The sequence below is a fragment of the Myodes glareolus genome, chromosome 5, assembly GCF_982192425.1.
Source record: "Myodes glareolus chromosome 5, mMyoGla1.1, whole genome shotgun sequence".
NCBI classification, from domain to species: domain Eukaryota; kingdom Metazoa; phylum Chordata; class Mammalia; order Rodentia; family Cricetidae; genus Myodes; species Myodes glareolus.
Window position 1 is genome coordinate 74,382,274 of NC_142030.1, and position 26,310 is coordinate 74,408,583.

General features: G+C 39.8%; 1 protein-coding gene across 3 annotated transcripts in view; it reads left to right on the forward strand.

Annotated features, from left to right (window-relative positions):
- Nucleotides 1-26,310, forward strand: part of Pla2g4a (phospholipase A2 group IVA) — a 143,980-nt gene that overhangs the window by 56,311 nt on the left and 61,359 nt on the right. For all 3 annotated transcript variants that reach the window (XM_048431007.3, XM_048431008.3, XM_085688139.2), the window contains 2 exons: nucleotides 16,443-16,591; nucleotides 17,659-17,772. In XM_048431007.3, the coding sequence (XP_048286964.3) occupies nucleotides 16,443-16,591; nucleotides 17,659-17,772 (263 nt within the window). The remainder of the gene's footprint in view (nucleotides 1-16,442; nucleotides 16,592-17,658; nucleotides 17,773-26,310) is intronic.

Sequence of the window (26,310 nt, forward strand, 5' to 3'; positions counted from 1 at the left end):
TATACATGCAGAATCATAGGTAGACCATTTTCCTTATTATTCAGGAGCTGACAGAGCTTTATGAGGACATTTAAAAAGAAAAAAAAACACTTGAAGAGAGATCTGAACTCACAGCTTCTAAGCCAATTTTATAAAATAATATTCTATGACATCTTAAAGAATTCTTTGGGGATCTTCATAGCCTCAAGCTTTTATTTTTTCATACTGTCTTTACATACGGGAAAACATTATTTTATTTCCAATGAGGTTATAGCAACATTGAGTTCCTAATTTTTAAGTAGATATTCAGTTTGTAGGTTTGGGGTTGCACATATCTCTCTAAAATGTGTGTATGAGATCTCAGCATACATGTGTTCACCAGCAAACTTTATAAAAAATTTGAATTCTGATTCTGTATTTCTCTGAAGTAGATGAAGTTTTAACATCTAAGTGATATGGCCATCGAAGATCTATTGCTCTCTCTCAGGAGGCAGGTCTCGGGGTGGGTGCTTCTATCTATCTTCACTCATCCTGAGGTCACAGCTTCCAAATGCTAGAGTGGAGCAAAGGTCCAATTCTTTTAACTTTTACTGGTTTTATTTTAAAAATAAGTACCATAAGGATTTTACTATCTTTATTTTATTGTCCAATTAATATGAAGACTGCCTAATTATGTGACTCGCAAGAGTATCACCAAGAAGACAGATAGAAATAACCACGATGCCATTAATCCTGCCTCACAATTCCATTCTTCAGTCCTGAAGTTTCTTTGTTATACTGGAATCACGATTAAACCGCATTACTATCAGTGAAATGAATTCTTTCTTTCTGTTTGTTCCAAAAACCTCAGTGCTTGCTCAGAGTCAAGTGATCACACTTTTGTCAGGTCCTACATGCACATGAATATTCACAAAAGCATCTGTCCTGCTGTATATGAAAGATTCTTGTGTTGAATGTTCTCTCATCTTCATTTGTGATTATATTGCCAGGTACTTTCTCTGCTTTGAGCCACTATGACATTATAAAAATTGTTTTATTTACCTGTGCAAGTAGTTTTGGTTGACACAGGGCATAGGAATGTGTTGACCATGTCAAGTTTAGAAAAATCTTTGCTATTATTGTTTTTACATGTTGTCAGAGAGCATATAAGGAGCAAAATCAAGTTCACTGTCAGAATGCAAATGTTCTTAAAGATTTACTTATTTGCATGTGTGTGTGTGTGTGTGTGTGTGTGTGAATGGGAATGTGTGCTTGTGCATTTGTGGATGTTAGACGTGGGTATCAGGCATATTTCTCTATTTATTCCACCTCTCTCTCTCTCTCTCTCTCTCTCTCTCTCTTCTCTCTCTCTCTCTTTTTCTCTCTCTCTCTTTTACTGCTGAGGATCTCTTAGAATTGTTTAGGCTAATCTGAAAGTCAAGAATCCCTAGTGATTTTCCTGTCTCTGTCTCTCTTGATGCCTTGTTTGTTGCGCGGTCCTGCTCTAAACCTCTGTCCTCAGGATTTCTCTGCAAGTGAAAGCGCTAGGCCATCTCTTTAGTGCCCTGGAGTTTTAAGTGTTTTTGAACACATGCCTTCATGATATGCTTTGTGTGTACTGCCTTATGACCTTGGGGAAAGAGACACACTTCGATTCCTTTTCTGTCTTCCAAGATAGATGCCTGGTTAAGGAGGAATCAGCTACAGTTGTGAACTGTTAAATAATGCAGAGCAAACAACTATGACTTTTCAGAAATAACTATAAAACAATGTTTTAAATCGGTTTTCACTTCATGTCCATGTAGAAATATTTGCAAATACTCAGTTATTTTTGAATCATATTTGTTATATATTTTATGGTCCATTGAACAATCATTCTTAACACATCACTGTGTATTGGTGTGACTATTTATGCTCATACTCAGGGAAAACAAGCACTCACTTAACATTTTTCTAAATCATGTGAACTTGATTCTGAGCCTGTTCTGGTCAATTTGACACAATCTGGGGTCATCTGGGAATGACTGAACCAGTTATTCTGGGTCATATAGCAAAGATGACTGAGCAAGGCATTGTGATCAAGTCAGTCAGCAGCATTCCTCTATGGCCTCTGCTTCAGTTCCCTTCTCTAGATTCCTTCCTTGACTTCCCTTTGTGATGGACTATAAGTATAAAATGAAATATACCATTTCTTCCCCAAGTTGCTTTTGATCTTGGTGTTTTATCATAGTAATAAAAAATAAAGTTTAAACAAAGCCCCAACTCACTAGAGGTGAGGGGAGTAAGAGTAGTGAGTTTCCTAAGAAACTACAAGAATCCTAGGTATTTAGAATTGCCTGTGCCCTAAGAGGAAGGCCTGCTACAAGCTTTGGTGGTGACCACCATTGGCTTCCAATCTTCAGTTACATGTGTTTATGGATCCTGGCCTTGTGCTTGTGACAAGAAATGGAATGCCCCTCCAAGGGAAGACCTCTATAGTCTTTACAGCAGTAGCAGGAACTTGTGAGCATCCAGGTGTTATGGTACTGAGTCCAGATCCATGGGAATCCAACATGCATCATCACATAGTTAATGAGAAACATAGGTTTCCAACAACACTTTAGAAAGCAAGAAAATTTAAACCCAGGTGAATTTCAGGAAGGCCTGTAATCTTATATATAGCACTCCCCCTCTAAAAACACCTTGTGTGTGTGTGTGTGTGTGTGTGTGTGTGTGTGTGTTGTGTGCACACACATTTGCATGTTCATGTGTGTTGCTTTGTGTGTATGCCATAGCACATGTGTGGAGTTATAAATGATCATAAGTGTCAATTCTTATCTTTCACCTTGTTTGACAGTCTCCTGTTCATTGCTTCAGACTCAAGCTAGCTGACCTTTTCACTTTGGGAATGTTGACTGTTGACACACATGCCTAGCGTTTTGTGTGCTCTGAGGATCCAGACATACACATCATGATTACACAGTTTTGTTTTTTTTTAAATACCTACTGAGACATCTCCCCATCTACCTTTTCCAATCCTGTCTCTAAAGGAGCAATCTAAATCCCACCTGTTAAATCCGGTAAAATTCTGCAGTTCAAACCTCTTTAAAAGACCATAATTGCTAATTATACCCTATGAAAGGGAGCTTAGACTTTAGTTTTTATTTTGGCAAATATTGGCATGGGAGAAGAGGTATCAGGTCTGGGTGGACAATGCATTTTCTCTTTAGTATTTTGAGCAGCTGTAGATAAATTCCCATAAAGAAGTGTGATCCCGTGGCTTGTGTCCATTTTGAGTTCCACATTGATCAGAGGTTCTGGAGAAGAGGCAGTTATATCGATGAGCAAGCATGGGTTCCATCGGTGGGCTGTCACTAACCCGTGTCTCTGGACTAGTTGTGTGTCCTCTCTACACCTTGCTGTAGTTGAACTTTTTTTTGGGCTGCTAACTTACAAATAATGACATGGAAACTTATTAATTATGAAAGCTTGACCTTAGCTTAGGCTCTTTCTCAACTAACTAGCTCTCATGATTTAAATTTACCTGTTTTTATTAATCTATGTTCTGCCACACGGCTTTTACCTATTTCCCATTCTGTAATCCCACTTGTTCCAAGTCTCACTGGCACCTCTGCATACCTACATTCATCTCCTTTTCCTCTCTGTCCCTGGAAATGGGAATCTATCCTCTCCTGTCTAGCTATTGACCATTCAGCTCTTTATTAAACCAATCAGAAGGTGCTGTAGGCAGAGGCACATCTTCACAGTGTGCACAAAGGTCCCACAATGCCTTACTCTCTTCATGGTGGAAATGTGACCATGTGACCATTTGAGTTAACATATATTTAGTACTCATCCGTTTGCTCGATACACTGCCTGTTACTGTATCAGTATTTCCTGTATCCACATAAAATACTCTCATATATGATCAGGACAAAAATATCTGATTTGAATAGTCTCTGTACTGGGTTTCTTCCACCTTTTCTTTTCAGAGATAAATTTGCATTTTGAATTTCTCTGTTGAGGAATCTTTAGATCCTTCTTCCTCAACTCGAGAGAAAGAAATAGAATGGCATTTTCTTCAAGAAGATTCTCCCCCAGACATGTTGCCGACATGACAGGCTTCTTCACATTATCTCCTTCTTATCGGGCCTCTGGCTCACTTACTGTTTTTTAAAAATTAGTGCATAACCCCAAGTCTGGCCCAAAAGTAAGATATTAAGGACTCCTGGGAAAATAAATCAAATTGATGAGCTGTTCTTTCTGAATAATGCTCCCTTTACTGCCTCAGTGAGGAGGGACTTGGAAAAATGTTCCTTCCCCCCTCCCCCTGCAGATTATAATGTCTCTGTTATTTTTGTCCACAACTTATTGGAATTTTTCTGAGACACATCATACAGAAATATTTATTAACAATTTTGTACATTAATTATGGAGTTTCAGATCTTATTCTTTGCAACTGGCATTGATGTTTCTCATTTGTGAGTCTAAAGTGTGTATTTGGTAATTTGTGTCTCCAGGGTCAGCCTTTAGGTTACGGCTGAATATGAGTTTTAATAGAGTTTACTAATGTCTTTGGAATGTTTGTGAGTCCACCCAAAAGTTAAAGGGCTCTAAATCTAATGAAATTCTTTCCCAGTGGTCATTTCATAGAAGATAACTTCAAGATGAGTCAAATGGCTCATTACATGTCTATCTCACATGTCTTCACTCTATGTGACCATGAAGGGAATGTTCGAGAAGTACCGAGTGCAAAAGTGGAATGTTTGCCTCATCCATTTAGAGTGCCACACCCTATGTAAGTTGTCAGATGCCTTTATGAGTGCCTTTAGATGCTTTCCTCTATGCTCAAAGTTTAAGAGTTTTTTTGTTTGTGTGAATTTAGGTCTTATGAACTCAGTTAATAATGCCATTGTGCATTTCAACAACATTGGCTGAGTGGAATTTCACAGAGTTTATGGAATTTCACCCCATTTATTCAATAGAGGTATATTTGCAATAGTATAAGTGTATATAGGTGGTAGCAAAGAGAAAAGTTTATTACCAGCCTCAGCAGGACACAGGGCACATGGCTGCTTTGCAAGTTCCCGCAGCCATCTAATTATTCACTTGCTAATCATCCTTGTAACAAAAGGAACATCTTCCTCTTTATGTCCCTGCTTTTGTTTTTAATCTATACTTTGAAATGTTAATGTTCTATCAAGTGGGAACAGAGCATTTTTTCCCAGATCGTTCTTAGTTGAGTTGTACTCAGTCTTCTTTGTGGGTGCTAAGTGCATTCCTTTTGCTGGAAATGCTTACTCTGCCTCTCTACCTAAAAGGTTGTGATTAAAATATAAAGGAATTAAATTAAAATGAGTTTAAATGTTTCTTAAATTTCCAAAGGAAAAAACACTTCTCTCTCTCTCTCTCTCTCTCTCTCTCTCTCTCTCTCTCTCTCTCTCTCTCTCTCTCTCCCCCCCCTCTCTCCTCTCTCTCTCCTAGGCTTTCTTAGCCTTATTCCCCAGGGAAAGGTGAATACACTATCTGCCATTTCCACAGCCCCACAATGCAGGACAAGCAATGTGATAGGGAGTCAAGTCAAAGCAGGAACTCAGTTAATTACTGTGAACGTCAGCTTATATAGGTTAAGCGACATGCTGTGATATAAGGGTAGCTTCAGCTGATGAGAGACAGCAAAGCCCTCCCTCTGGCTCGACGGGCATCTACCTAGATTTTGCTGTCTCATTCTCACTTGGTAGCTTTGAGACTCTCCTTCAAACCCGAGCCAGGCTTTTCTCTCTCCTACAGGCCTCGAGGTACAGGCCCTGAGATAATTTTGTCCCAACATCTCTTTCTGTGTGTGTATGTGTGTGTCTCTCTCTCCGTCTCTCTCCGAGACAAGGCTTCTCTGTGTAACAGCTGTTGCTGTACTGGAGCTCACTTTGTAGACCAGGCTGGCTACGAAACCCAGGCTTATTCCAGTGGCTTTCTTTCATCATTGTCCTCAGCAGTAAATGCCAAGTATCTTCCTGTAATCAGTGCTTGCCTATGCCTTGAAGAAAATAAGAAAAACACCCTATCTGTGGCAGGTAAGCACACTGAATTGGGTTTTACACTGAAGGGAAAGCTGTGCAGGGAGACTGGAGCCAGGATTCTTGTGTATTGCTCAAGTTCAAGTGTCCCCTCCGCTGTTTGTCAACTACGTGAATTTGGACAAGCTACTTAGCCATTCTCATTGATATCAATGAGAAAGCGAGGCAATCATTCCACCTTCCTCCCGGGTTCCTTATGAAGATTGAATGAAATGATGGCCTAATGGGCTTAGCATAGGTCTTTGTTAATACTGAAGGGGCCCGAAGTCCTCAGGATTTTACACTTCCTTTATTCCTTTCTCTGGTTCTATGAAGTATGGTGTGGGTTTTGTTGTTGCTGTTTGGTTTTTGTTATTGCTGTGTTTTGCTTGTTTGTTTTTCTTGAGATGTGGTCTCAAATAGCTAAGACTGAGCCAATACAATGTAGAATATTTTGAAGTTTAAGTGGGGATCAAACTCAAGCCTTTGTGCATATCAGGCAAATACTACCAACTGAGAAAAACCTCCTGTCTTCTTTTTATTTTAATTTTAGAACTTAATAATTTCTTTAAGATGATATTCTCTCAGGATATAATCTAACCGCTGCTGTGTTTGGGGACTGTCTACTGTACCCTGGGTTCGTTTGACAGGTTTGCCTTTGAGTGTTTTCTGCCTATCTGTGAAGCCTTGTAGAATGTCTTGGGGTAAGCTCCAGGGAAGGCTGGGCAGCTTGACTGCAGCTCGAGACAGGAGGATAATGTCACGGGACACTTGGCTATAGAATGGATGTATGAAAATTGTATTTAAGGAAAAGGATTCAGAAAAAGTTTTAAAAATGAAATTGACCTAATATGTCTAAATGATTTCATGTAGGAAAATTAGCTTATTTTGTGATTTTTTTTTGCAAGTAGGTAAATATCAGGTAGAAAGGATTGTCTTATTCCAATGCATTGTTTCTAAATTAATGAGTGAGTTTCCCCTCTCAAGGCTCATCATATCATGTTTGGAAACACTTTCTTTAAAATTGAGGTTTCTGTTTTAGGTAATTCCTCCTAGCATCTATCTAGCAGGTAGAGGCAAGGACCAGTAGTCCAAAACACAGAATTAACCAACTCAGGCAGCAGTATGCCAAAGCTGAAAACTTCTGTTTTAATGAAAAGGCATCATTGCTGCCTAAAGGAGAGTAAAATTCTTAGATATCCAAATCTGTATAGTTAAAACAATATAAGTAAATTAATACACTTTCTAACCCTCGATAAGAACTTATTGAGTGTTGTTCTGTATATGTGTGTATGTGGGCATGTGCGTGTAAAGATCAGAAGTCAGTCTCAGGTGTTGTCTGTCAGGAGCTGTCCTCCTAATTGTTGAAATGGAATGTGAATTAGAACTTGGGATTTCCTGAGTAGGCAAGGCTGGCTGGCCAGTGAGCTCCAGGGATCCACCCTTCTCGATCTTCCCAGTGCTCTCACTACAAGCCTGTGCTATCATAGCCAGTTTTTTGTATGGATGCCAGGTCCTCAAGTTTGAGCAGAAAGCAGTTGGCCAACTGAGCTGTCACTGCAGACCCAAGAGTTAGTGCAAAGATATTTTTGCTTCCTTACAAAATGCTGTCACAGAGACCTAAGTAAAATGGCTGTATTGAAACACCAAAAATTTAGTTCTGCTTGAGAGCTACAGTTGACTTTTTCCCCAGCATCTGCACATCCCCCACTTCTTTGGTGTTGCCTTTCAGTATTTCTAGACATAAGGATTCCAGTTCTGAACCTTTTTGGAGGGAGTGGGGGCGTGTGGTCTGTTACCTAGAAACACATTCCCTGCTGGGTTCCTGTTCTGGTAAGAGATTCTACAGGAGAGCTTGGGATTTGCTTTCATTCTGATTTTGGAAATACAGATTGAATACAAATATGATTGAAAGAAGTGCTGGCACTAATTTATTTTGAAATACAAAAAAAAAAACATTAGGAGAGTTGAGGAATATTTCTGAGGAGTTAAAAGAGAGGGGAGCATCGTGATCCTGTAGCACCCCTCCCTTCCACAGTGTCTCTCATTGTTAGATAGCCCTTTATTATATCCTTCTGATGTTTTGGATTTTGTACTTTACTGTTGTTGGGTTCACCATTCCGTCATTCAGTGGAAGATAAGAAGGCGATGATCCCTGTCATGATGAAGTTTACAGTGGAGAACAGGCAGACATTGCATAAGATTGGTTTATTTGCTCTGGAGAGAGACTGAGTTAAAGTCTATTATAGTGTTCTGTGCATGTGTGTGGCATGCATGCATATAAGTGTCATTAAATGTGTGGTATAATGTGTACTTGTGCACACACACTTGTAGAGCCCAGAGGAAGATGCAGGGGATTGTTCTCTACCAGTGTCCCTTGTTTTTTTGAGGCAATGTCTTTCTCTAAACTTGCAACTTGTAATTTTAGCTCAGGCTGGCATCCTGTAAGCTCTAAGTACCCTCCTCCATCATCCATACTTGGTCTCTGTTCTACTTAGTACTGGGTTGCAGAGTGCAAGGGAACACACCAGACTTTGAGGTCTGTTCTGGGATTCAGAGTCCATCCTCATGCGTGTGTAATGAGTATTGGTAACCACTGAGCTATCTCTCCAGCTGAATTAAAGCCTGTTTCTGAATGATCTTGTTTGACTCAGTAAACGTCTGTGAGTCTATCTATCTGTAGTGGGAGTAGTTATGTCTAATCAGCAACTTGAAATGTTACTGTCTTTCTTGTATGCAGATTCTCTTAGTTAGGGTTTCTGTTACTGTGAAGAGATATCACTACCCCAACAACTTTTATAAAGGAAAGCATTTTATTGGGGCTGGCTTAAAGTTCAGAGGTTCAGCCCATTATCAACATGGCAGGAAGCACAGCAGCATGCAGGCAGATACGGTGCTGGAGAAGGAACTGAGAGTTCTTTATGTTGATCTGCAGGCAGCAAAGGAGACTGTGTGCCGTACTGGGGCACAGCTTGAGCGTAGGCCCTCAAAGCCCATGTCCACAGTGACATAATTCCTCTAGCAAGGCCACACATACTCCAATAAGGCTACACCTACTCCAACAAGGCTACACCTCCTAATAATGACACTTCCTATGGGCCAAGTATTCAAACACGTATAGGGGCCCTTCCTATTTAAGTCATCACACAGAGGGATGTATGCAAGCCTCTGGGGAACATGGATTTTAGTTGTCTGTTTCATTGAATAGGAAAACAGAACAGGCAATTCCTTGTCTAGGAAAGAACCAACTAAATAAGGTGTGAAGAGAACATCCCATTCCCAATGTTTCCACCTGTACCATCTTTGGACTCTTATCTTGAACATTAGAACAACAGCAGTGGCTTTAATAACTTGTAACTTCCAACATGAAACAGAAACAGTGATGTTCACAGATTGATATGCCATCCTGCTGTGTTAGAACAAAGATTGCTGCCCTCGATATGCATGGATAGATAGTTTGAAATGTAGGGGTTCTCAGAGTTGACTTTACTGTTAATGTATAAAAATAGTGTTGCAGTATGTGGTGTGGGAGGAGCCACTGACCCTGAAAGAATCTGGGGTTGACAAGGGACCTTTCTGGTTTGTTCTTTTTTCCCCACCATGTTTAGGCCTGGCTGTGAAGGAAGCAAAGGTTAAAAACTGTGCTTAAGAAATACAAGTCTGCTGGTGTTGTGGAGAGAGCCTTCTACATTAGCCACTGCAGGATTTCGTTATGTCCGAGGCAAAGTGGTGATTGGTTAACAGGGATAGTGATGTGAGGGGAATTATTACTGAAAAGCTAGATGGAAGGTGCATTTCTAAAGTGTGAAAACTAAAACTAAGACTGAATGTAAAAAACTCCGAGGCAAAGAAAAGGAGTCTCCTGTCTAACTCCAGTAGCTGTAAATGATAATGCCACAAAGTCAAAGGAAAAATTCAGAAACAATGACAAGTTTTACATCCAGTTTCTATTTTGTGTTGTGTTTAGACAAAGAAGGATAGAAAGGATACGGGTTTCTTTTGTGCATTTGTGGAGGATTTCCAAGACCTTAAGAACATAGTTAAGGTCCCATAATGGAAACAGACCAAAGATGTGATTGAGAGACACAGCGAGGATTTGTAAAATCCAGAGTCCTTAATGGACAGGTTTTAAAGAAAACCAGAGTTGACTCAGCATGATTGGAAGGGAATCTTTTTAAAATGTCTTACTCGGCAGGAAGGTACAGGTGAACCTGTAATCAAAAACATTACCCCTCTCCGGTCTGTACCACCCTTGCAGCCTTAGGGGGAAGAAACGCACTTTGGCTGCTACTGAAACCCCAATCATTATGTGTAAGATCTGAGATGAATTATTTTAGAGAATTCTATAGAGAATGAGGAGGCCACATGATGTGTTAAAATTATTTTAAATATTTAATCTTAACTAATTGTGTGTGTGTGAACATGTGAGTGGAATAATCTTTTTATACACTGTGAAGATTTGACACTCTGTTTGATTTAATAAAAAAACTTCACAGCCCATAGCAAGGCAGGATTTTAGGGGCAGAAAGGACGCTGGGAGATGCAGAAGTTGCCAGCCAAAGATGGGGGAAGCAGGAAAGCAGCATGGGCAGTACAGAGTAAAGGTAATAAAGCCATAAAGCAAAAAGTAAATTAATAGAAATGGGTTAATTTAAGTCATATGAGCTAGTTAAAAACAAGCCTAAGCTATTGGCCAAGCTTTCATAATTAATGAGTCTTCATTTTGTGATTTGGGAACCGGCAGGACAGAAAAATCCACCTCCACAGGCGCCCGTGGAGCCTGAAGAATGCTTCAGAGCACTTGGAGCTGGAGTCCCAAGCTGTTGTTCTCTGTCCTGCCTGACGTGGGTGCTTGGAACTGAGAACTGATCTTGGGTCCTCTGCAAGAGTAGTATGTGTTTTTAACTGCTGAACCTTCACATTCTTCCAGCCCCAATTTAAATAATTTTTAAGACTGTAAATAACTGTTGAGAGCTTCTTTGGAAATTATTCTATATAGGTCAGTATAAACAAACCTTCCAAATTTAATGGTAGCCTGAAAGAATGAGACCCAGTTTATATACTGTGTGCTTCTCTTTGTTTAAATAAAGATGAAATTAGGCAAAAATACTCCATGGTGCTAGAAGGCACTGTGGAAGTGACTGCTGAGGAAGGAGAGGGGAGATTTTTAAAGGAATAGGGTGGCAGGCTATATTTTAATTTCAGTGGTAGTGTCATGAGTGGAAGTCCAGATTATGAAAATAAGCAATCTTGCCATTTAAAATCTGCTATCTTTTGTTTCTCCAGATAAAAATTTGAGAATAAGAAATGAAAAAAAAACTGCTTATTTTTTAATTTTTGAAAGCCATGGCTAAGTGGTGTTGCTGACAATACTGTCTTAGAGGCTATGGTGCCCTCAAATATCTTAGAATACAAGAACCCAACAGTTCCTAAAGCTGCTGGGGATTCCCATGTCTGAAAGCCATTGAAAACTTTCAAAGAAATGGCTACATTTGGGAACATTCATAGGCATGTCTTTAAATAAATTTTTACCAAATATTTGATATTTCTGGTTTAGTGATAGTTGAAAAATATTTAATATCAGTTCATGACCTGATATTAATATAATATTATTTTTATTATAATTAATATAAAATATAATTAAATAAATTACAATTGATTGATATAATATTAATAAACATCAGTTCATGACCTCAAACAAATTGTCAACCAGCATATCTACTTTACTTTATTCTTGGAGATCCTTTTCATGTGGCCGCTTGCAAATTTATTTGATGGTTGGAAAGAAGCAGTAATGGTTTAACTGGATTAAGCTTAATGCAGTGTAGGACAGAGTAACTCATGTATGGAAGGCCAAGGTGTTTGTTGCCTTCCTTATGCTAGATGTTTATATGAGTGTTATTATACTGCTATTGTTTAGTTTATTCTAATCTTATATCTTACATCCTTGGCTGTGAAATGTGTGGTATGTATAAGAATCTGATTATATTATTAAAAATGAAGATTTCTCAGCCAATCTGAAGATTCTGATAGGAGATAAAAGGGCCTGCATTTCCCTTTTCTTTTCTTTTTCCTCTTTCCCCCTCTCCTTTTTTTCCTCCCTCCCTTCCTTCCTCTTTCTATTTCTTCCTTTGTTCCTGTGTGGTTCTGGGGTGAACCCAAGGCTTTACACATTTAGAGAAGGCCTCAGACATTCCATGTTCCAATTTACAATTTTATCAGCCACTACAGATGATTCTGGGAAGGTAATTCAATGTTCTGAAACATAAGAAACACAGTTTTAACCCCACTACCACTTACGGTACAATTGACTTTGCATTTTCGAGGGACCCTTCTTTTTGAGATCTTTGGTTTTTTTTTTTTTTAATCCCTCATTCCCCAAATCAGCAAATTACTCAACAACTTTATGTCAATCAAGGGGTTTAAATTGTTCTGGGGTAAAGTGGAAGTGGAAAAAGCAGTAGATGCTTTTAAGACAGAAGCAGGAGTTCAGGAGCTCCCGTCGTGAATCACGTTGTCCATGACCTGGATAAACTGAGTGACAGATGGGGCTGCATGACTTCAGGCAGGCGCTCCTTAAACCACGGGAGTTTATGAGTAAGTTTCAGAGCCATGGAATTCTGAAACTATTTCTAGTTGCATGTAGCTTCATGCCATTTTTATAATAATAGAAATGGTCTTTATGCTACACCCCCATCAGTTTTGTTTGTCAAGATGTAGATAAAAGGAGAGATGCAGGAGAGCTTCTGCCCACACGTATCTTTGCTTCATTGCTTGTTTCCCTGGAAACAATTTAGGTAAGCACTGGTTACTGATTAGTGGTTCAACATCAATGAATGGCCCTGCTGGTATTAATTTGCAAAGTCATAAAATAGATGTGTGGCACAGGGGGTTCTTTTTTGGCCTTTTAATTAAAAAAAATTATAGGAAATTCTCTAAAGCATTGAGCTAGGTTTTTGCTGTTAAAGTGAATTGACCTTCTTCTTCCCAGATTTTAAGTGTGTCACTATCCCAGTCATTACTGTGGGTTAGATGACTTGGACTTGAATGTTAAAACTCACCCTTTAAAAGTTTCTTTGATCCTGGAGGCTCTCCCAGGGATGCAGTGTCTCTTGGCTTACACGGTTAGCAGAGAAGCAGACTACAAAACCAGAGAGTAGAGCTGCTAGTAGTTTTCCAGCTGACGGCTGCTCTCATCTGTCCGTCAGCCTTTGACATTTCAACTTTGAAGTCATTTGCTGGAGAAGCAAAGGAGAAACTAGAGAGCATGCCACTCTCGACAAACGCTCTAAGCTGTTCACTCTGACTTTCTTTAAAAATAAAATGAATACTGGCAAGACAGAGGCCTACTATTGAACTGGATTCTAAGTTTTCAAAATGTGTTTTGATATTTTGACCTATAAAGGTGGTACTAGTATCTTTTAACATCATTTTCCATTTTGTTTTGTCTGAGTTAAAATGATTTAAGGCAAGGCAAGCACCGAGAGTTTAAACTCACAGAAAATGGTCACGTGGTTAACTGACACTTTCCACTTCCATTTGCCACTTCCGGTTTTATCCAGTTTCTTCCAAGCAACTTTGCCTTCTGCTTCCTGTCATTTCCGTGTCTGTTTTGTGATTTTCCCTTCTTCTTCTAAGACTCAGATGAAGACCCAATGGTTAAGGGCACTTGTTGCTCTTGTAGAGAACCTGGGTTCAATTGCTAACACCTACATCGTAACTTATAACTATCCTTCACTCTAGTTCTCAGGGATCTGATGCCCTCTTCTGACCTTCATGGACACCAGGACATATGCCGTGGACATTTTTACGTGCAGGCAGAATGTTCATGAACATAAAATAAAATAAAACCATCTTCGAGAAAAGATTTAAATATTAAGCTTTATAGTAATTTCCCCACCTACGGTTTGACCTGGTTTTTGCATAACCACCTGAGTGAGTGAGTTGGGAGTCACCAGTGTGGTGTATCTGCTTGTCTCCCATTTACTTTGGTGTTAAAATTAGGCTATTTGTTTTTGACTCACTTTCATAATTCAAATCTACAGTTTAGGGCTTGGCGCTTTGTCAAAGAGAACGTGCTTTTTGACAGGCAATTCTTGGCATACAGTGGGAGCTTCAAATGTACTGAATGAATGAATAAATGAATGAATGAATGAATGAATGTATGTTTACCATCCATATGCCTCCCCTTCCCGTATAACTTTGATATTCTAGGGTGTGAGTTTTTTTTCTGGAAAATATATTTGAAAACATGCCCTCCCCTCCCTGTCAAATGACCCTGTGGAAAAGGACTGACCCAATGGGACAATAAATAGCTTTGTTCCTTTTTACATATAGTTTTCTGTGTCATATGACTGTTCTCTTTGAAGTCCTGTATTTACTGATGTGCCATAGAGGAAAGCCTGTTTCTCTTTTATGATCTTTGGATGCTGTGACTCTTCTCAATTCATTGACTTGCTCCTGGCTTGGCATCCTAGCATCTGGAGAACTGTGTAGAGGAAAAGGAGCAAGTTGTGAGGGCGGAGCCACCCCTTTGCTTTTCTCTCACTAGACTTTGTGGCTGCCTTACCGTTTCTCAGCTTCTCTTTCTTGGTCTAGGAAACGCAAGTGCTGCCTTACAAAAGGGGAGAAACGCCTTTTCTCCAAAGTGGAATTTTAAATGTGTCATTAGAAGCTGTCCTGTGTCCATGTCAGCTAGAGTGCATTAAAGACGATGAGCCGTAGAATACACTCCACCTGCCCATTACCATTCTTGGGGACTTGGTTGAATTTTTATAGAAGTCCTGGACCTTTATGTTGCACCCTTACCTTGGTATCATCTGTTCTTACCCAATGTCACATGAGCTGTGGGGTAAGATGTGCTGTCAGTGAGCATGACACAGCTATTCATGAGGGTCTTGGTGCAGATCAATGCATTATTAGATGCGTGGTAGACAATGTCAACAATACTTAGTTTGTGAGTACAGTTCAGGGTCATAGGTGAAGTTTGTGAAATGCTGCTGCAGGGCACGGTCCTTATTCCTTCTTCATACTTGGGCTGTTGTATGTAGTAGGGATCAGTCAGCATAGCTCAGCTTGTATTTCCTTTTTCTCTGATAGGGTCTTTCTTGATCCCAGTCTTTTGAGTACTTGCGCCAGTTGCCCTGAGTGATGCCCATTGTTTAATATTGGCTGGAAAGATATTTGTATATTCTTATTTTCTTGTCTCTCATTGTCCAGCTCTTCCTTGTGTGGAAATCTGTGTTTTATGATCTCTCCCTTATTTCCTAAGGACAAGATGTCATTAAGACCATGGCTGATGTAATTAGTGACCCAAGTTCAAGCTCTTCCACTGACGCTTAGCTGTAGGACAGAGGATAGATTGCATGACACCTCTCAGTTCCTGTTTATTTCATAATATGCACTAAAATATAGTAGTCACTGTATTGTAATGTGGGGTTTAAATGAAATAAACATGTACTGAAAACAACTACCATGAACTATCACCTAGTTATTGGTATTTGTGGTCACCAATTACAATGACCATGTAGGAAAGGATATATTAAAGAAAAGCGACAGAGCTTATATTTTATTATGGCAGATTTTTTTATTGCCAGATTCTGAAAACATAAAGGAGCGATATGATCCTTGCCCTTAAGGTATTTATGGTCTCATAGGATAAGACAGATGTATCATTTCATACGTACAATAAAAGCATCAACAGTGTTGTCAGATTATCAAAGGAGTCAGTGGACTCACAGAAGAGGGAACAATCATTATTTATACTGTTTGAGTCACTTATTTAAAGTATAAATGTGGTGAGAATAACATAAAATAGCTCCTTTGCACACAGCTGTTTCTGTATCTAAAGGAACACACATAAGCTTGACCCAAGTGGATTTTTATGTGACGTAGAAAAGGCTTTCATTTTTGAAGACATCTCACTGTAATTTGTGCAAATACTGCCATAATAAATACAGACGGACTGTGAGTAGAATTGCTGCCTCTTTGAGCAGCCCCAGGCAGCCGGTCAGCAGCACATCTCCTCTACCCCTGGCTGTTGTTACTTTGGTAAGCAAAACAAGATGATTCCCCTAATGGAGACAAATATCAGGTTCTTGAGTCTGTGATCTTGTCACCATCATGGTCCCGTGTTGAGGGTCATGCTATATAATTAGTAAGTGAGGTTCCTGTCATTGTCGGGTAACTGGATCAGGCAGGATCCATCCCTCTAGATGAAGGAGTTTCCGAGTAGATAGCTTCATAAATGATCCCTTTTCACTGGTCTGTAATGGAATGAAGGGACAGACTATGGAAAAGTGTCTAAGCTGTGATGTTCTGTTGTGTCTGGTCACATTTTGGTTTATAGTAATGCAGACATACTGGGAATAAACTAGCAACTTATATTAACAAAAAGCACGACCATGAATTAATTACATGTTTCTCTCCTTCTCTTCCTTTTACTGCCTGTAGTTGACACTCCAGATCCTTATGTGGAACTCTTCATCTCTACAACCCCCGACAGCCGGAAGAGAACAAGACACTTCAATAATGACATAAACCCTGTGTGGAATGAGAGCTTTGAGTTCATTTTGGATCCTAATCAGGAAAATGTTTTGGAGGTAAGTGAATCATCTGGGGGCTGTGCACAGTGCGCATTCCTATGGAGAGAGACACCTTGTCTCTTCTCTGCTGCCTTCTTTCCACTCAATTTGTTGTGGTTGTCTGTGAGCTGGGTGCCATGCTTACTGGACAGCGATGGTATGTGTGAAGCTATGTGAGTGTCCACGTGGATTTCCCGGATGCTTGTGCACTTCGGAGAGGATGTTTTTTCTGTTCTAAAGATGAGATTTTAAAAAGCAGGATATAATTATTATCCATTGCTTTTAAGATATGTATCCATGGATCTTTTTCTTTAAAACAGTTGCATTTGTTTTTTATAGTAATTTCTTTTTCATATTTCAAATCCTAGGGAGAATAACCTTCCATTGTTGTAAATAGTGGTTCATTAGAAATATGTGAAATTTGTTGCTTCAAGTAGAAATCCCGTATTGAGAAGGAAAAAAATGAAAGTATTGTGTGTTAAATATTGAGATCTTTAGGGATGTGTGTCGAGAATGAACTGATGTGTGTAGCCTTAAGGGACTGTGGTTACAAACAACAACAGAAACAAACCATGAGGACCTTAAGGGACTGTGAAATATTAAATACTTTATATTTTTTTAAATTCAATGTTTTGAGACAGGCTCTTGCTTTCGTGTTTGACTGACGTAGAATCTGCTGTGTAGACCAAGTTGGTCTCAAAATCCAGTTATTGGCCTGCCCTGCTCTTTAAGTGCTGGCGTTAAAGATTTTCTGTAACCTTGCCTAGCCGGGAACGTTACTTTTAAGCATGATAAACAGTTTTTATAGTATTTTGTTTTTAAATTTTATCTGGAGCATGTATTTCCTGCATGTTTGTCTGTATACTATGTGCATCCAATGCCCTGTGGAAGTGAGACAAAGGCGTTAAGGTTCCTAGAACTGAAGTTACAGATCATTGTGAGCCACCATGTGGGTACTGGGAATTGAGCTTCCCTTTGGGAAGAACATCTAGAGCTCTTAACTGCCGGGCCATCAGGCTAGTCCGTCAAGATAGACATTTTAGATAAGATTTCTGGAAAGTGCTTACACTCTCTTTGCTTTGTAGATCACATTGATGGATGCCAATTACATCATGGATGAAACCCTGGGTACAGCTACATTTCCTGTGTCTTCTATGAAGGCGGGAGAGAAGAAAGAAGTCCCTTTTGTTTTCAACCAAGTGAGTAGCAGCAGAGTTGCTCCCCATTCAATGTTCTGTCCGTATCAATTCATTTTGGAAGCTGGGCCTAATCTTGGAAACATATTTCCTTAGAGAATGCTTTACCTTTTATTTTGTTTGCTCTTTTCCTACCTGCCTTAACCTTGCGCTCTCTTGTCATTCTCTGTGGTGCTGGGGCATGGCTCCAGGGCTTTTCACAGGCTAAGCAAACACCCTACCATTGAGCTATATCCAGGGACCCTCATGCTAGCCTCTTATCATTCAATAAGCAAACCTTGATTGAGGTGATAAATACTATGAGACATTAATATTTTGTTGTTCCAAGTAATAAGAGTGAAGTTAAACTACAGCTTTGGTCTCCACTAGAGGATGCATCAAGGCAAAGCGTTTGGGATCATAAGATGTTGCCAGATGCAGACTATTTCAACATTGTGTGTTACTTTGTTGGAATATGTATTTACTATTACTATTATAAACACACAAGGCAATATTGAATATATTGCTATAAATTAAATATGTCTAAGAAAAGAATTCTGACTCAGATAATTAGGGTCACATCAGAGAAAGGTCAGAAAGAGTGGTGTTAGGTTAGTCTTATTATGTTTATACGTTCAGGGTTGTCACAATTTGGTATTCATTTATGAATAATAAAAGCAGTGGGGAAATAATTTGTGCAGAACAAACTCAATGCACCTTAATATATGATAAATGTATAAGAAATGGATTAGAGAATTTATGGTGAGACATGCAACTGACTAGTGAGCCAGTTAAACCATTTTATCATGTCCAAGGAAACGCCATTTTCACTCATCCTTAGAATGGCATCAGGTTCCTCTACTTACACAAACCTTTCTTCCGTTGATGCCTTACTTCTCTGAGGACACCTTTTCACTTCATTTCAGTTACTTATTCATTGTATAAACATTTATCAAAAATCTACAGTGTACCAGCCATTGGGTTTGTACAAAATATATCAGGAACAATATACAGGAAGTTATTCTCTCAGCTTTCTTCATCTGAGCTAGAGGTGAGAATGGAGTTGTAATGGGAAGTGGAAGGAGGTGTGTGTGTGTGTGTGTGTGTGTGTGTGTGTGTGTGCATGTGTGTGTGTGTAATAATAAGTCACCACGCACCGAGATAAATATCAGTGAGATACGCAGAGAGTTTAATGAGAGGGTGCACAAAGGAAGTTTGTTGTGTGAGAGGAGGCCCCAGGTGGTTTGAACAGTTTGAATAGTGAACATAGTGGTTAACACCTTGACATCTGAAGGTAGTCCATTTGGCCTTTGAATTCCTTATTATCTTTCTCATCGTGGAAATTTAGTAGTTCCTTTGTGACTCATCCATCTGTAAAAATAGAGATAATATCTTATAAGGGATTTATTATGATAACTATATATATTAAAACAAAGAATATCATATAAATTTAATGATAACTTGTTATAATTTATTGCATAAAATATAAACTATGCATCATTTAGATAGTTTAAAAGTAATTATATTGTTCATTCTACATTAAGTATGCAGTGATAGTTAAAACATATAAATAGTAAACATGCTATATACATGCATACATACCATACAGCAGTGGCTGGTACATATTAAACACTATGTATGACTGTGTTTTGTTTTTGTTGCTGATATGACTTGAGAAGAGAGTAGTTTTTCAGAAGGCAGAGAAATAGTGTCAAGCATTCTAGACAGAAGCAATTGCAAAAGCGTAGTCTTGAAGGAAGGAAACAAGATGGGACAAGTTAAAGGCTTGCCAGATACTCACTGTGAGTAGTAGGCCAAAGGGCACAGAGGTGGTCAGAACATCGTGGTCCTGCCTGGGCTTTCAATACAGGTCTGTCGAGAGTGTTGTAACCATGGGGTAGCCTTTCCAAAACAGGTCTTTTATTTTCAATACCTAAACCAAAACCTGATTATGAAAGAAGACACTATAGAGAAAAAGAATATGGTCCACCCCTTTCCTCATGTCCTACGGCTAAGTTGTATAACCCCCAAGCTCTGAAGAGGCTTCCTACATTCCTGAATTCAAAGTAGATTATGTAATTGCTTTGCGTAGTGTGTCTGGGACATAGTTAGCCAAAGAGCTTTTTCTTTTTTTTATGACTTCTCTCTCTAGAGTCCCTTGTGGTTTGTATTTGAAGTCAATCCTTTGAGTTGATGAGCTGGGGTGGTCCTTGGGAGAAGAGGAACTGCTGGTTGAAAGAAGAGTCTGGGGCTCTTCCTTGGACTATGTGGGAGTGCCCTATGGGAGCCTTGCCTTCCTCTTCATTTCCTAAGATAGGATCTGCCCTAGGTGGGTGGTTTTCTGTCTGTAGTGCTCACACAGATGTATAAGACAGAATGAGCCACCAGGGAATTCTGGGAGAGTGCAGACTTCAATAAACTCTGAAAATGGTTGTGACAATATGGTATAAGAAGAACACTTAGCCTTGGTAAAAAAAAAAAAAAGTACAAAAATTACAAGCCAAGACATTACTAGTCCAACTTCCCTCAAACTTCTGGCATCTGAAAGTTAATCTGACTCAACACAGAGTGGTGTCTATGGCCAGGAGACAGCTGGAGACTCAACAAGGACCTCCACTTGGACATGGACTGACTCCCAGGACAGCTCTGGCCATTTGGGGATTTGGAGCCTGGAATCTTGTTTGTCTGGTCACTGTTCTCCTTCCACATGTTTGATTTATCCTTTGCTTTCTCTGAGCCTCACTTCCACCCTTAAAATGAAGGCTTAGAATGAGTTATTTCCAAGCTGCTCTCTTGCTTAGTTTATTTTGATTGTGTTCCCAAAGAAATTTGCACATTCTCTTGTTTCACAAATATCTAAAATAAAAACAGCAAGAGAAAAGCTCTTTCGTTTGCATGCTATGTAATTTCAAAGTTCTGACTTTGTCAGTGCAATGACAAGCTTTACTATGAGGAGAATATGAGTTCTTATGTATGCCCTAAACTTGCTATGTATCAGAGAGGCACAGAAGTTCATTTTCAGGAATGCAAGAATCTGTTTGGAAAGTAGATAGCCCTGTGTACCGTGACGAGTAGTAGGTGAGGTGCTCGCGTGTCCCATGGAGCTTGCTTCATGATGAGCACAGGCAAATGGCATGGCCGCTGTGTCCTCATATTCTCGTAAGGTTGGTAAAGAGGCAACGATGAGGAAATGAATAATCACTCAGCACTAGCTAGTGATACATATCAGGAAGAAAATTCCATAAAGCAACGTAAGAGAGATGGGCGTGGTGACACATGCCTGAATTGTGAGCGCTAGGGAGGCTGAGGCAGGAAGATAATGATTCTCAGGCCAGTGTGGCCTCCATAGATCCTATCTTAAATAAAGACGAAGGGCTGGAGAGCTGCCTCAGTGGGTCAAGGCACCTGCTGCCATGCCCAACAACCTGGGTTTGACCCAAGAACCTCTTGGTGGAGGGAGATGAAGAACCTCCCCAAGTTGTCCTTTCACCTGCACACGAAAGTGCTTGTGGCATGTGTTGGAGACCACACACACACACACACACACACACACACACACACACACAATAGATGAGCTATAAAGCAACAACAATACAGCAACAACTCCCCCAACCATTCTGACAACTGCACAACTGAAGTTTCTGGTACATACAGCCAGGAAAGAAGGCCTCTCTGAAGTGTTCTAATTCCTCTCTCTCTCCAGATTTTATTCTATAGTTTTTCAAATATAAAACCTTCAAACGGTTCTACAGTGAGCAGACACACAACTGCCATCGTGGCCTGCGGTTTACATTGCCCTGCTGCATATGTCTGCCACACACTTCATCTCTGCACTCATCCACCAGCTGATCCCTTTGGTACCTTTATAAACAGATGGCAGACAGCACCATGCTTGACCACTAAGCACTTCAGTATATCACTGAGTACCATTCAGGATTTATATATTATCGTTTTGAGTACCATGCGCCTAGTAAAGAAAATATGTGCCTAGGGTTAAAGAAATAAACCATTCATTTATTAGTTTGCTCATTCTTTATAAATGCTGTCACCTTCTGTAATTAACATTCTACTGCTGTGTTTGTTTGTCATCTGTTTTCCATCTATTCACAAATAACCACTGAGCACCCAGTAATGCGAAGCCACTCTGGCTACTGATCTCAAACATGAGCAAACAAGCAAGCATCTTTGTCCTTACAGAGCTAATATTCTGTGCAGTAAACCAGTAAATGCAAGTTAAAACAGGGAGAGATGCTTCTGTTGGTGAGAACAGCAAACGCTGCATAAGCCAGGGAAGAAAAATGAAGGAGTGTGTATGTGCGTGGTGAACATGGTAGTAAATAATACTCGAGAAAATGTGGCTGGGAAAGGAATCTCAGAGGCTAGGGGCAGAAGAGATCCGAGGTAGGAAGACTCTTCCTGTGGTCTCATTGTATCCTCTTAGGAGTTCAGGGCTGGGAGTGTATGGCACTGTTGATAGGTGGGAGATTGGACCTCTTAACATATGAGGGGGAGGGATGTCATTATGGGTGTTACTCTTGCAAAGGATCGATACTGGCCATCCTTGGGAGTTGAGGAATTGTAAAATGAACACAACTGGTGCCTCAGCACTTTCTGGCTCCCTGTTCCTGACGTAATCTCTGGGTGCTTCAATTGTTTCTGTACCATCTGTCATGGCCTTAATTGGAGCATTCTTACTTGGACTTTAAGCCTCTGAAACTAGCTAAGCTATGTAAACCTGTGTTCTTTATAACATACCTAGCTACCATGGTTATAATAACAGTAAACTGACCAATGTAGTCTAGAAGTCCAGACTGTCTGGCAGGCTAAGTAACTGGAAGGAGGAGGATGGCTCCAGTGCAGAGAAATAAAGGAGGGCAAGAGATTAGGTCTCAAAGGGACAGACGACAATACGTTACAGCCATTGTGGGAAGTCCGGACATCAAAGGCTCAGCTTTTCATTGAAGAAAAATGTGACCAGTGTGACTCACTCGCAGGGTAGAGGACAGTCCTCATCAGAATGACCTCAGGAACTGCCTCAGGGAAGCCATCATCTTGGATGGGCACAACACGTTCAGGAAGCACATTTCTAGCTAAGGATGATGAAGAGAGAGCTGAAGCATGGAGGAAGGACAGTTTCAGTGGGTCAGAACCCAGCAGCACGTACATGCAAGATGGAAGAACTGACATAGCATCTTCCAGTTTGGGTAGTGAGTCATAACAGGTTTGTACCCAGGTAATAGGAAACTGAGAGCCAGCAAGGTTAGGCTTTTTCCTAAGAAAGGGTTACCAAGGAAAAATTTATGGTGTAAAGATACCAAGTGTTGAGACGGTGTCAAAAAAAGGTGGAGGCCCTAAGAGAGGAGAGTGCTTCCCTGGAAAGGGACGAGAATAGCAATGCAGGGTGGCAGACACAAGGAAGCCTCTCTGTTATCAGCTCTAATGTGTAAGAGTTGAGTCAAGCAGTTTCTTGGTAGGGGTGAGTTGGAAAACTGGAATTGCTGTTGGAAGTTCTTACCTAGACTGTGACTTACCGCTCAACTTCCTCCAGAACACTGGGCTTTGAGGGTAGGGTCAGTTCTAGAGCTGGGTCCGCAGTTTTGAGTGATGGTGTATACTCCTCACATCCTCATCTATAAAGCAGGGTTGCATCTAGTACCCACCTCTTAGGACTGTGGTCATGGTTAAGCAGGTTAATACTGAGAAACAGTACATGGTCCAGAAATCACCGGGTACATATTAGATATTTTCATTATAGTTGTAAGTTATCTATTTTAACTAAAGGTGAACCACATGCATCATGGAACTCATTTAGCTGGATATTAAACTTATTTGTTTGTCCTTATTTAACTAAAGGAACTTATTGTTGACACATGGGTAGAGTCAAATTTAGCAGATACTTGCTTGAAAATGATTTAGACTACTCCAGTCACTCATTCCTGAATTTATCAAATATAGTGTTTAGGTTATAATAGCTAATTTTGATCTCAAAAAGATCTAAGTCAGTGGTTCTCAACCTTCCTAATGCTGTGACCCCTTAATAAAGTTCCTTATACTGTGGTGACCACCCACCATAAAATTGTTTTTGTTTCTACTTCATAACTGTAATTTTGCTACTGTTAAGAATCATAATGTAAATTATCCATGTTTTCTGGTGGTCTTAAATGACCACTGTAAAAAGGTCATTTGGCCCCCAAGAGGTCAGGATCCACAGACTGAGAACCATTGCTCTAGAGTCTTCAGAAGTTAGTTGGATGTGTATAGACAAAGTAGCCCACTTCAAGCAAACCATGAAAACGCTGCAGTTTGGAAGCCAGTCAGAGAAATCATATTCTCTAGATAAAGCATGTTTGTTTTGGCCAATACCAGAGCCTCAGGTTTACACTATGCTTTAATTTTCTGTCTTTATTTGGAACTTAGTATTATTGCTTAAAAATAGCCATGTTTCTTGTGGCGTTTGTCTACTTTTGGCTGATTGCTTTCGTTATTGTTTCGTCATGATTATGACTTGAAAATGAGCTCCTTGGAAGAGAGCGCGGGAAAAGCCTTAAAGCAATAGGAATTTTGAACTTGAGTTTTGAATGTTGTTAGTGTCAGGGTAATTTCATTGAGAAACTGCCTTGCGTGAAGTCTGAGACTCTAAGTTAGGTAAGTTCAGGAGACAAAGTGGAGTTTGGAGGAAAATCAAGATACTGCAGAGGACCAGGTTATGATGTTCAGCAGGGTTCTCTGGCTTTGCAGTATGTGCAGAAGTGATACATTTAGTGGAAGCCATACTTTTAAAATTACAAATTCTTTTTTTTTTTTTTAAAAAAAAATAAACACTGGAGATGGAAACCAGGGACATGTTAGGCAAGAATTTACCACTGAGCTGTAGCCACAAATTTTTTAGAATTTGCTGTTTTCTTTGACTAGCAGTAGAAAAACACCACTACCATTTCTACCCAACTCTATCATCATCAGCAAGACAACCAGTCCTTTACAGGGCACTGTTAGGCTAATCTAAAGTGAGCTGGGGGGTAGGTGCATTCAATGTGTTTGGTTTACGGTCCCTTTGTCTTAATTGGTTTACCAACACACAATCCTACAACAGTGACAGGATTTCATGAAAAGTTTGAGAATCACCAGCTAAGATGCACTGGTTAGTTTTACGTCAACTTGACATAAGCAAAAGTCATCTGAGAAAAGGAAACGTCAATTAGGAAAACTCCTCCCTAAGATCAGGCTGCAGGCAAGACTGTAAGACATTTTCTTAATTGGTGATTGACGAGAAAGGGCCCAGCCCATTGTGGGTGATGCCCTCCCTGGGCTGGTGTTCCTGGATTCTGTAAAATAGCAGGCTGATCAGGCTAGGAGGAGCAAGCCAGTAAGCAGCACTCCTCCATTGCCTCTGCATCAGCACTTGCTTCCAGGAGTCTGCTCTGTTTGATTTCCTGCTCGATTTGATTTTCTGCTGATTTTCCCCAGTGATGGACTGTTACCTGGAAGTGTAAGCTGAACTTAACCCTTTCCTTCCCAAGTTGCTTTTGGTCATGGTGTTTCATTACAGCAATAGCAGCCCTACCTAAGACAGATATCAAGAGTATCAGATAGCCTCAATGCTGAATATAGTACAAATGTAGGCCAAATAAATTCGGGCTTTAAGAAGATGCATTTTTATTTTCGGGTACTAGCGATAGACCCAGACACAAATCCTCTAATTTGTCCACAATAGATAACTTTTGAATTACAGGGTATTTTAGAATATTTCTGTCTTGGGGCCCTTGTCTTGAGCAGTAAGTTCTATACCATAGTATACTACCTAGCCACAGATATTTGAATAATTTTATTTATGTTGAAAGGCTGAAAACCTGGGAGTTGCTTAGACAATAATAGTGAAAACCTTAACGTTTAATTGGCAAAAGCTTGAGAGACCAAGAATTACAACAGAGAGAAAAGTGGCTTACTGGCGTGTTCTAAAAAAACTGGGTTATTATATGAAAGCTACTTATTAACTGGCTCTTCATAATTCCACTGATGTCCACATTTGGTAAAGGGATAAGTTGAGGAATTAGGAGGTCAGAGGGAATAAAGAGGAACAAGCCACAGGAAAAAGTAGTGTAGTTTCTTCATCTTTAAAGACTGCTTAGGGTATATTCTGGGCAACTGTTGTCCCGAATTCTTGAGTCATAGAAGATTCCTGGTAGGAAATTTTTATGTTAGTCAAGTTTTCTATATTAGAAATGGCATTTATGAGTATCCTCTTGCTATGGCTGTAGCCTGCTCCACATTGGCAGAGCTACAGTCCTCAGTCTTCACTCAGAACGTTCTTGCTTGACAGATTTGTATTTGATTCTCCACGGGATGGAATTGCAGGCAGGGTATCACTCTTAACTTTCAAATTTTCATTTTGTTATCTTGCACGGATCACGTAAATGCAAACGCAGTTAAAATCCTATTGTCATTTCTTTGTCATTGGAAACCAGTTGCTGATTCAATGTGCCAGTCTTTTGCCTTTGTTTCTATCTAGAAGAGATAAGTGAGAATGAACAGACCAGGGATCATATTTTGAAATTAATGATATAT